This window comes from Battus philenor, unplaced genomic scaffold (assembly GCF_028537555.1).
Source record: "Battus philenor isolate CCGP_79_NKW_IND1 unplaced genomic scaffold, ilBatPhil1.0.hap1 SCAF_6, whole genome shotgun sequence".
In the NCBI taxonomy this organism is placed as follows: domain Eukaryota; kingdom Metazoa; phylum Arthropoda; class Insecta; order Lepidoptera; family Papilionidae; genus Battus; species Battus philenor.
This window is the reverse complement of record NW_027181726.1, coordinates 7993850-8004114: the sequence shown is the minus strand read 5'-3', so window position 1 is coordinate 8004114 and position 10265 is coordinate 7993850. Positions and strand designations below refer to the sequence as shown.

General features: G+C 33.9%; 2 protein-coding genes across 2 annotated transcripts; both read right to left on the bottom strand.

The window, feature by feature from the left end:
* Positions 1-445: 445 nt before the first annotated feature.
* On the bottom strand, positions 446-2797 carry LOC137930659 (uncharacterized). Its single transcript, XM_068773990.1, has 3 exons — positions 2504-2797; positions 1584-1741; positions 446-729 (listed from the first exon to the last, which is right to left on the bottom strand). Exons 2-3 carry the CDS (start codon positions 1734-1736, stop codon positions 571-573), a joined length of 312 nt encoding a protein of 103 aa, XP_068630091.1. The 5' UTR covers positions 1737-1741; positions 2504-2797; the 3' UTR covers positions 446-570.
* A 3466-nt stretch (positions 2798-6263) lies between these two features.
* Positions 6264-8780, bottom strand: LOC137930571 (transcriptional regulator ATRX homolog). The gene is made up of 3 exons (XM_068773862.1): positions 8713-8780; positions 8528-8636; positions 6264-8288 (listed from the first exon to the last, which is right to left on the bottom strand). Exons 1-3 carry the CDS (start codon positions 8731-8733, stop codon positions 6427-6429), a joined length of 1992 nt encoding a protein of 663 aa, XP_068629963.1. The 5' UTR covers positions 8734-8780; the 3' UTR covers positions 6264-6426.
* Between the last annotated feature and the right edge of the window lie 1485 nt (positions 8781-10265).

The window sequence follows — 10265 nt, the reverse complement described above, 5'->3', positions numbered from 1 at the left end:
TTTACCAATATTTTTTTAAACCTTCAATGATGAAAATCTGTCCCAACTACATACTGAAAGAAAATAATTTTTTTACACATAGTCAGAGGTAACATTTCGTCATTAATAAATAAAATTAAAAATCCAAGAAGAAAATATCTCTTCGATTGCAATTTAAACTTGGTACGAGATTGCTCTTTGCATGCATTCTACATGTTTTGTAATAGACTTGATAGTGCATTTATTGAAAAGTAGAAGATATTAAATTTAGTGTAGATTCTCTGTTTCTATTCAAAAAAGCTTCAAGTACTTTAAACATTCATAACTATGAACTTTAGCTTTACTTTTGTTAACAATTACTTCCAAGGCATTCTATGTAGTGATGAGAGAATGTTACAGACGCTTCTAGGTTGTTCAGAAAACAAAAGTCAATCTTTTGCGTTTAATGTTTATAACTAAATAATATTAATAAAAACACAGTCGTTATATATACTATTCAATTAATAAACATATACAAAAGTTACAAAAATATAATATTAACCAAAGGGATTACATACGATTGGTTGTTACCGTCACATATTTTAGGAGACGTTATTCAAATTTTTTTCGTCGGTCTTCAGAAACTGCAAATTTATTACAAAGAAAGAATATAAGTGTTTCTGACTCGGGTTTTACTTTCCCCTCGGCTATTAGTCGACGAATGTTGCGGATCCGTTGAGTGTGAGGATATTCATTAGGGGACATCTGCTGCTATAACAAAAAACAGTTTAATATTGGTAACGAATAATTTATTTTCATCTCCAACAGCAATTGCTTAAATACCTTGAAGTAACTCAATTGTATCATGTAATAAAATGTTTTAAACGATCTAGAAATAAATATTATTTAAATATAAATTCAAAGGAAGGGTGTTAACTTGTCTGTCTTCTGTAATTTTTTTCCATCTACTATTTTATGGTCGTAGTAGCGATAAACGCCAACTTCAAAGCATCGGCCACCCAAAGTGATATATATAATTATGTTATGATTAAGCGTGATTATAAAATATGAAAATATTATTATAACCACGCTTTTCGGACGGGTTGGCGATCGCAGTGTGGCATTATGGTACGCAGATCACACTGTTGCCCATCTTTTGGAAACTTGTTTGTGAACAGCGGCAATACTTATTCATGAAAGCACAAAGTGTGAATTATATATAAAATTATAAGACGAATCCCTGTAATTAAACCCTCGACCTATGATCGCAAGTATCAGTCCTCTACCGCAGGCCTAACACTGCTCATTCTATTTTCTATCCATTATTTTATATTTCTTAGATGTAATTAATGCTTATCACTTTGTAATGTAAGAGACCTTCTAAAACAAGGTCTCTTACACCATTGACTTATACACTTAAGTCAAAAATACAACAGTTTGCCGTCGTTACTATTTCTATTAAATAGCGCTCTCCACTCCTGTGAGATTACAATGAATGAATATTATAATTAATATCAAATGCTTTGTTTTTAGAATCCTAAACTCGAGAATTTCTGATAAAACTATTTCAAGTAACTAATGCGCGATGGCACAGAATTAGACGATTATAGTTGAACATAAAATACCTGTTCCATATTAGAAGTACTGTGTGCGGTTTTATGGTCGTCCCACATAACAGGATGCCATGGACGGCGTATAGGTTTCTCTGGTGGCAGGAGAGGTTGTGGTGGCTTTAAGGGTAAGGTTCTCACATCAACGACAACTTCGTCGTCCGACATCTTTCCTGTCAAAAAAGATATATTACGATTATGAATTAGCAGGAAAAATAGAATAAACTACTACATATCGTGCCCAGATCCATTTCTTAGAAATTGAGTAGAAGATCATACATACTAACAAACCTATTTAGGTGATAGTAACATTCATAAATATCTGATGTATAGTTTGTTTAATGAACTACACAAATCTTCCCCGGTATAAAATCGATTGTTCCTTTGGGCTTATTCAATACATGGTGCGTCTGATTAAGTGAACTGCCACCCATTAAAAAAAATAGATAATTTGGTCTTTAATTAAAAAGTTACTAAAATACTTACTATACTTAAATAATTATATGGTTAATACATTTTATATTCTATATTTTCAAATTAAACATACCAAAATAAATGATTTTAATACTTTTGAAACTAAAGATTTAAATGTTTAAAAACAAAAATTAAAATAGTATTTTAATTTCGAATCTTTTTACGATAAAATTGCTAAAGCCATATTATTTTTTATAAAAATAAAAGATTGTAATGGACAGAAATAAACCAGTACGCGATTACAGTTTTTGTAATTGCGTAGCGGTTTCAATCAAGTCTTGGCAAAGAATCAAGAAATCATTTTTTGCCATTGAATGATAATGCAATGTTATTTTATTACAAACCTGAGAGAAATTGTTATCGAAAAAATATAAACGTATACCTCGTCCTTTAAAATTTAAATAGTGATGGCAAGCAAGATCAAATGTCGAGGTAATTTAAATAATTAAATAAATACTCACTGTTATATTCACAAAATTTATAACTGATCAAATTTATTTGTTTGCTAATCTTGTCGAAGTCTTGTTGTGCTTGCGTGTGTAGCGCAACTACATATTCTCCTCAGTGCGATGCACGGCTCAATAGGGATTTTATTTATGTTCGTTAAACAACAAGCGGATGCGCGTGTAAATAACTACCGGAATTAATTACTTTTCGCGTATCTCTATGCCTACGATTCGCCAGACAGTGTTCCTTTCAGGCAAATCTTGGACAATGACCAGCAAAAATAAGAGCACCACATTCTGTATTGACAACTGGGACGGTGACCGGATACCATGCCAAAAACTCAAATTCGGCAACGTTGAACTATATTTCAATTATTACTCTGCAGTATATAATACTAAAATAAGCGTGTAGTTTGATTTTACTGTATTTTACGTAGACATGTTTAATCAGTACACGTATTGAATATATCTGTCCCTTTCGTCTCAATGATGTCGAATTACATGGTTTCATTAGATCGATCGAAACAGCTTAAATCTCAAATAGGTCTAGCATACAGAATGCAAATAAATAATGCAGATTAAAGAAATAAATATCCTTTGCTTTCTTCGTTTTCTTTTTTAGCCCGCAACCTCATGGTCTCATTCCTCCATCGCATTAGTGGCCTTCCCCTGTACTGGTCTCACAGTATCCATTCTAGCAAACAGTTGCAACAGAAATTTTGTTTTATGACAGTATGCCTGGCACGTTGCTATTGAGTATTGCCACTTTAACACTAACTAATGTCTGTATTTGCCCTAAGCCAGTTTTCTCGGTCTCCTAGAGTGAAACCCACGATATGCCTTCCCGTTGACCTTTGTGCCATTTTCAATTTATGAATTATTTGCTGGTAACCAATGTTTTGGCTTTTTGTAAAATATTAGAACTTTTCGAAGGGCAGTTAGACATTTTGAGGACCGAGTCAAGATTTGGGAATGCTATCCTGCCTAGTCTTATTCATCTTCCGATCTCACACAGGTTTTCTTTTCTTAATTTAACTTCCTGGCCAAGGCACATACTTATGATCCTATTCTATTTCTAGCCCGACCTCAATTAGTGTTATGTAGCTGTCATCAGTGCTCACTTTTGCTTTTTCTAGGTTTATTTCAAGACCGATAAGTAACGCGATCTGTAGTAATTCAGTGATCATTGTAGCACAGACGGAGTTAAGGAGAAAAAAGTATTTCGTCGGGATATCTAAGTTTAGACGAATGAGCTTCTAGTAGTGAATCCCTGTATTTTGCTAAAATAATTCTTAGAACACTGTTAGATATAGCTTGCATGTAATTTGTGGAAGCGAATTTATATATTTTTTCCCTGTAGTAGATTCTTGATATTATTTCGCTGTATATCTGTTGTCGATAATTTTTGATAAGATTTGCACAGCCCGGCTTTCCCAAAGTTTAAAAGCCAAAGTTTATTTTTTGTAACATAAACGTATAATTTTCTGAATACTTCTGGTACCTTGTCTATGATAGTTTTGGCTGTCCTTTCTTTGTGATCTCCTTCATCGATTTGGATCCCACCTCCAAAGAGTTACGTGCTTCGGTCCACGGCTTAAATGTGTCTATCTATAGCTGACAATTACATGCTCCGGTGGTTTTTTTTATCTTTTGTTTTTTCAAAAATCTCTATTCATGTTAGGCCACACGACTCTTTGGGCTAATAATTAGCGGTTGCCCGTGCTCTCCGGTGAGTGAGGTTAAAGATTTTTTCAAAATAATAATGACGGAAGGTTGGAGTCAAGTAAGGACGACTTTTTACAGTGGATGTTAAAAAATAGAAATGTCGCTACATGGTATGCTACATCTTTTCAATTTTAGGGACGAAGCGGACAACATCTCTTGCAATTCTGCGTCTGAAGACTGTTCCACAGCAAGTACAGCGAAATTGTTCTGGAGATTGATGTTGACCTATATTCGTTATATGGCGTCTGCAACTAAATTATCCCTCCTTTGTCTGTGGACAATGTCTGTCGTCTTTTCCCATTTTCTTTACGCTCCGTTAAGTTCCTGGAGATCCTGGATTCTGCGAGCCTACAAGTACTACGACCTCTCCAACCTACCCAATATAATGTTGATAACAATGATATCTGGCTTTATATTGTCATCACCTCCCCTTCTTTGGTTTCTTCCCATGGTCAATTGCCTGCTCCTGGGTTTTCTCACTATGACGTTCGCAATATATTCTATATTGTTAGACCTCCTAAACCTTTGTGGTGTAGCGTTTTAATTTTGCATGCAGGAATGGTTCTGGTCTCATGAGTCGATTATTACTCCTGGTATTAAATTTGTTCAGCACATTTACTTATACTACTGGTAATATAAGAACTGAAGAAGAGAAGATAAGATGTAAGCGATCTCTTCCAGCATATAGGCAGATCCATTTCCGTTCTGCCATTTTTTGATAGAAGAAACCTCGAAGGCTTTATGCACCATTTCCAAATCCCCTGAAACTTCTTAAAGATTCTTCCTGTTTCCCACTGTTCGCTGATGTTCGTTTTGTATGCTTTATAGATGTCTTCGTACAGGTTCTCCACAGCACTATGTATTCATATGCTTGTAAGAGTGTATGATTGTACGATTTTTTATATCTTGAAAACATTACATAACAAGCAATATTCGTTCTAATATAGATTCTACTTCTATTATTTGCTGTTTTAAATCTTAATGTATAAGAATATAAATAAGCACCAGGTACTCCATGCGGTTTTTTATCATCATCTTTGCTTCTTTAGTATAATGTATGAATATTTCTGACCTTTGATTAAAGCCAGTTTGCCTAAAATCCCATAAACTTAATATATGCCTTTTAATGTTTTGGATTATTCACGGTTTAACTTCTCCATACTATCCTCTATGCTCAATGATATTGCATATGTCATGGTCCAATAAAAATGAATCTTTTTTTTTGAGAATGTTTTTGGCTGGGTTTTATACTTCCGGAGATTATTATTAACACCCCTAAACTGGACTCGCTGGCGTTATTTCATGTTGCCTTTCTTCATTCAATTTCGAAGGATTTAGACAGTTAGTGAGTGAGTAGATCTTTTAATTTGGACCACCCATTACCTTTTTTATTTAGTTACTGTATGTATTTGCTGGCATACTTGTAAGGTTCAGTAAATAGCAATCTTGCACTAACGTTTATATATTTAATATTTATTTTGTAATGTAAAATATATATAACATTATACATGTGTTATTACTACTAGTCCGTTACATATTCAAGTAAAAGCATTTTTGATCAATTAAATTCTAAGGAAAAGGCTAGGGATTAGAAATTATTTTGTTTTTTTTTCTTATTAGTAGAAAATACTATGGCGTTTATATACATCGTATGACAAACAATAGTGATACCAAAATATTAATACAGATTTAGACGTAGGGGGTCAGCCTAGGAGAATTTTGAGTTACCTAAACTGCTCATGGTACTTGTAAATTGTATAAAATGCCCGTTACAATAAGTAGCAAGTAGAACCAACTGTAAGACGAACGCTTTGCTTATCTTTGAATAATAACTCATGCCTTATATACGTATTGTAAGTATTTACATTTTTAAATACTACTTACTTACAGTTTTTACATAGTAGAATATTTTATAAAGTAAAACAAAAACTAAAAAAATATAAACGTTTATTTTACATGTAAAACTCTTAGAACTAGTTAACAATAAATTGAGTCTTATGAGGACCTCAGTGTATTATAACAAAATCAATTTTTATTTTTCTTCGCTTGGTTTAAATTTTATAAAGTCCATTTATTTTGTGAAATCCTTTTTTATATAACAGATAGTAAATATCACGCTACCTTTATTCTCATTGTAATTTTATGGTTTATTTTTTCAACAATGGACACGCTCTGATAGTGTTAAACTATTATGTAACAGATATTGTACTCTTTTACGCTCCTGCGACAACTTCATCGAAGAGTATTTCATGTTCTGATTTCGAGAGCATAAACTCGGGCAAAGTAACTCCTAAATTTCCACTATAACGGGGCATCGTTTCCGCCCAAAAAGCACCCTTAGAATCGGCACTTGCAAATTCTTCCGGTGGTGCAATGTTTGTTACATCTACAATTTTAGCATTTAATTCAGCCTGGGATCCCTCATTTCGTTTAACTTTATGAGATTTTAGGGGATTTTGAACAGAGGCTACAACATCTGGTACTCCAACTCCCGGTTGTGCTTTCTTGTGTTTTAATTTTTTACCGAAATCATTATTGGCAACAACGTACGCAGCAGACTTAAGTGCTGGGGCATTAGTAGTTACCGTCTGACTTTCAGCAGCTTCATTACCTTCTTCAAGCGTTAAAGGTTTAGAAGTAAACTCTTTGACTTCTTGATAGGCCAGATGACTTTGCTTTGGCGCAGATTCAGAAACAAACATACACTCCTCATGTTTCAAACCATTTTTATCAATACATTGGAAACAAGTCATACCGTTTTTTTGCACCTTTTTACAAGCTGATCTGTCCTTTTTTCTAAACTCTGCCAGTACATGTTCTACATCTTTCTTGGGTTCATTGTCTGAGTAAAAACCTGGTAAGGCTTTTTTATAATCGTAGGGCTTGATAGATTCTTTGTTTTCCTCGGAATTTTCGTCATTGTCAGCTTCTCGTAAAGCTTCACTTGGTTTAGGCGCGGATGTATGTACATAATATGCCTTATATTTACCTGGATTATCATCTTCATTTTTATAATTACTGTATGGTTTTTCCTCATCATTGTATTGTTTTACACTAGGAGCATCTTTTTGGTCTTCTTGAAGTTTTTGAGATTTTTCAGATTTCTCCACGCTGTCAGAGTCTTCGGGTTCATCATTACTATCAAATTTTCTTTCTTTTGAATAAGCATATTTATTATTTTTGGGTTCTGTTACATACGAACAAGATTCATAATTTCCTCCAGTTTTTGGATCTTTGCAGGTCATACATGTCATACCATCTTTCTTCACTTCTTTACAATTTCCAGGATTTTGTTTTATTTCAGCAGCTTGCTTTTCGGACAACTCTTTTATTCGTTCGTATTCTTTGTGATCATACCCGGAATCGTAATTATAAGGATATTCATAATCTTTTTTAGGGTTTTTTTCTTCTTTGTAAGCACTACTGTATGGACTTTCATCAAAAGCTTTAGGTCTTGAGATGTACTCCGCTTTGTAGTTATAAGGATCATTTTCTTCCTCGTCGCTATTTCTTCTTAGGTTTTCTGTTTTCCTTCCTCCTGCATATCGCCGAATTCTGGTCGGTTCTGCAATATAAGGATATGGCTTGTAGTTTTGTTCAACTTCAGGTGTTTGAATCAATTCTTCTTTACGATAATTTAATGGATGTGCTACTTCAACGTTAGTTACGGCGGGCTGAAAATAGGCAGCTACTGTTGGATCTTTTTTTAAAGCTTCTAAAATATTTTCCCTTTGATGATTTTCCTCGGGCTTATACACTTTATAATTGGCATCGTGAATCGTTCTTATATCATATCTTAAATGACCAAGTTGTTCTTCTGTAGGTTTTAACTGAGATGACGGTCTTGGTGATTGTGATTTTAATTTTGCAGATTGCGCTGGCGGGTAAAAGTTTTGACTAGCTATTGGGTTGAAGCCGAAATTAGAAGCAGAAAACACATTTTCTTTTGGTGCTAGACGGCTGTGTAACGAGTCAATAGAGCTACTAACAACGGAATCAAATAAATGAGAATATTGGCTCTTGTCAGCTTTTAGTATTGCAGCAGCTACAGGATTTGAAGCTAATGAAGCAATGCCTGAAAACATGTGATTAGATTACAGCCAAAAACTTTACAAGTTTTTATTAAATTTCTATATATATTTGCCTATTTGTTTCATGAACTGATTTTGACTTAAAGTATACAACATTTTTGAAACTGTCTTTTACCAACAATAATTATTTCATTCGAATATTCTATGTGTACGATTTGAATAATTGTAAATATTACTATTATTCTTATTTATTAAAAAGTAGAAATATTCGTTAATCATTTACCAGCATCGTCTGGGTTAAAAATAGGCCCAAAATCCAATGGTTGCACAAATCCATTTTCGGTTTTTTCTTCATTAGAATGTACTCCAATAAACACCACCCAAAGCATAATCTGTAACAGAAAATAATTTAAAATAAATAATATAACAAAAGTATTTGTATTTAAATACATAAATACTGAATTGTACCAGTCCAAAATAATTTGCCATTTTCGAATATGGGTTTTCACCCAAATAAAATATTTTTATGTAGCAACCGATCGTTATTTCAAGTTGTTATCCAGTTCGAATTGAGATGAAAGTAACGTCATGTTATTACAATGACAAGATTTTATAGGCAACAATATTGCGCAGGTGAAAGATCGGTGCAAGAGAGCGAACTAACCACTCAACCGTAACATGCCGGACAATGTCCGCTTACTCCATCCGACTATCGGCTGCAGAGTCAATAGCTGCCTGCAACTACCCCGCGTACAAATTACATGTTTCTATTTGTGTTTCGTCTTTTTTGATAAAATCTGATTGTACCCGTCAAAATAAAAATGTACAGATAGCAAAAATCAGTAACTCCTCTTGAGTAAATAATCAAAAACTACACCAATTTCATTAAATAACGAAAAACTATATTCTTCGGCTACGGACAACATGCCGGATATTTTAGATGAATGACTAAGAAAATAGTTCTAGTAGTATTAAGTTCATTCAATCGACTGCTTTTGCTTTATGATTATTTTAAAATATAGGGGTGTCTACTTTGAATCTCGTAATAGAGGAAATCATTGAGATTGAATCAGTCTCATGTTCCTGCGGCATAGCGTTGAGAAAAAGAAAATGTTGGGGAGATTGATAGGGTAAGGCAAATGTTAATATTACGGGGGAGATCCAGAGGCCTGATAAAAAAAGTACAGAGGATGACTATCTCGGTTTTTAATGGGATGAAACCTAATCCTACTTCGGATGCTGCTCAGACCAAGGTCCTAGAGACCTTTGCATCCAATTCCAATGAAACGATTCTACATAGAGTTCCAGCGAAGCTCTTGGATGGTTAATGTAAAAAGTTTTGGGTTAAGCGTTTTCATTGATTAGACACTTTAAACCCATTGAAGCTCTAAATGCCAATCGCCAAATAGTATATGCACACAACGTTCAGATTTAAAAAGCTCCTCCTTTTAAGCTCAATAACTTTACTGGATACATTCCCGTCGATAAAGAAAGCAATAATACTATTACTATTTGATGTTGAATACAAGTGCTGCAGATTTATCTACCGGTCGGTACGGACGGCCTTCTTTAACAGACATCCAGAAGCATGTATTACAAGAATACAATAAAGAAAAATCAGTGGTCATCTGTTCTGACATATTGCGCACAGAACAAACCAACTGAGGCATTCAAGTTCTGGAGGCAATAATGGACAGGCAAGCAACGTCCTTTAGGACAAGCACCCTTTAGGTCCTTGGAAGACGCTGAATGCAAACTCCTAATAAAAGTTATTCAATTTTAGGCATAATTCAGCCCAAATAATTTAGAAAATATCAATCATTCCTTTATAAGTATTCTATAGACGAATAAACACAAATAACTTGTAAGTACAAATACGAGATGTGTATCGTATGTCCATTCCGAAATTGAACATTATCAGTTCCTTTTGGTATCCGCTGTTAAGGTAATGTCAATCGAATATACTTAATAAAATATACCAAAAGATTCTTTTAATAACGGACTAGTGAAATACCCTGCAG

Bases quoted from the DNA above. Each gene is read 5' to 3' on its own strand.
- LOC137930571 (XM_068773862.1), bottom strand. From the start codon at position 8,733: ATGGCAAATTATTTTGGACTG. The intron at 8,637-8,712 runs GTACAATTCAGT...TTTCTGTTACAG, and splicing joins TGGCAAATTATTTTGGACTG to ATTATGCTTTGGGTGGTGTT. The intron at 8,289-8,527 runs GTAAATGATTAA...ACATGTTTTCAG, and splicing joins TTTTAACCCAGACGATGCTG to GCATTGCTTCATTAGCTTCA.
- LOC137930659 (XM_068773990.1), bottom strand. From the start codon at position 1,736: ATGTCGGACGACGAAGTTGTCGTTGATGTGAGAACCTTACCCTTAAAG. The intron at 730-1,583 runs GTATTTTATGTT...TTTTTGTTATAG, and splicing joins GTACTTCTAATATGGAACAG to CAGCAGATGTCCCCTAATGA.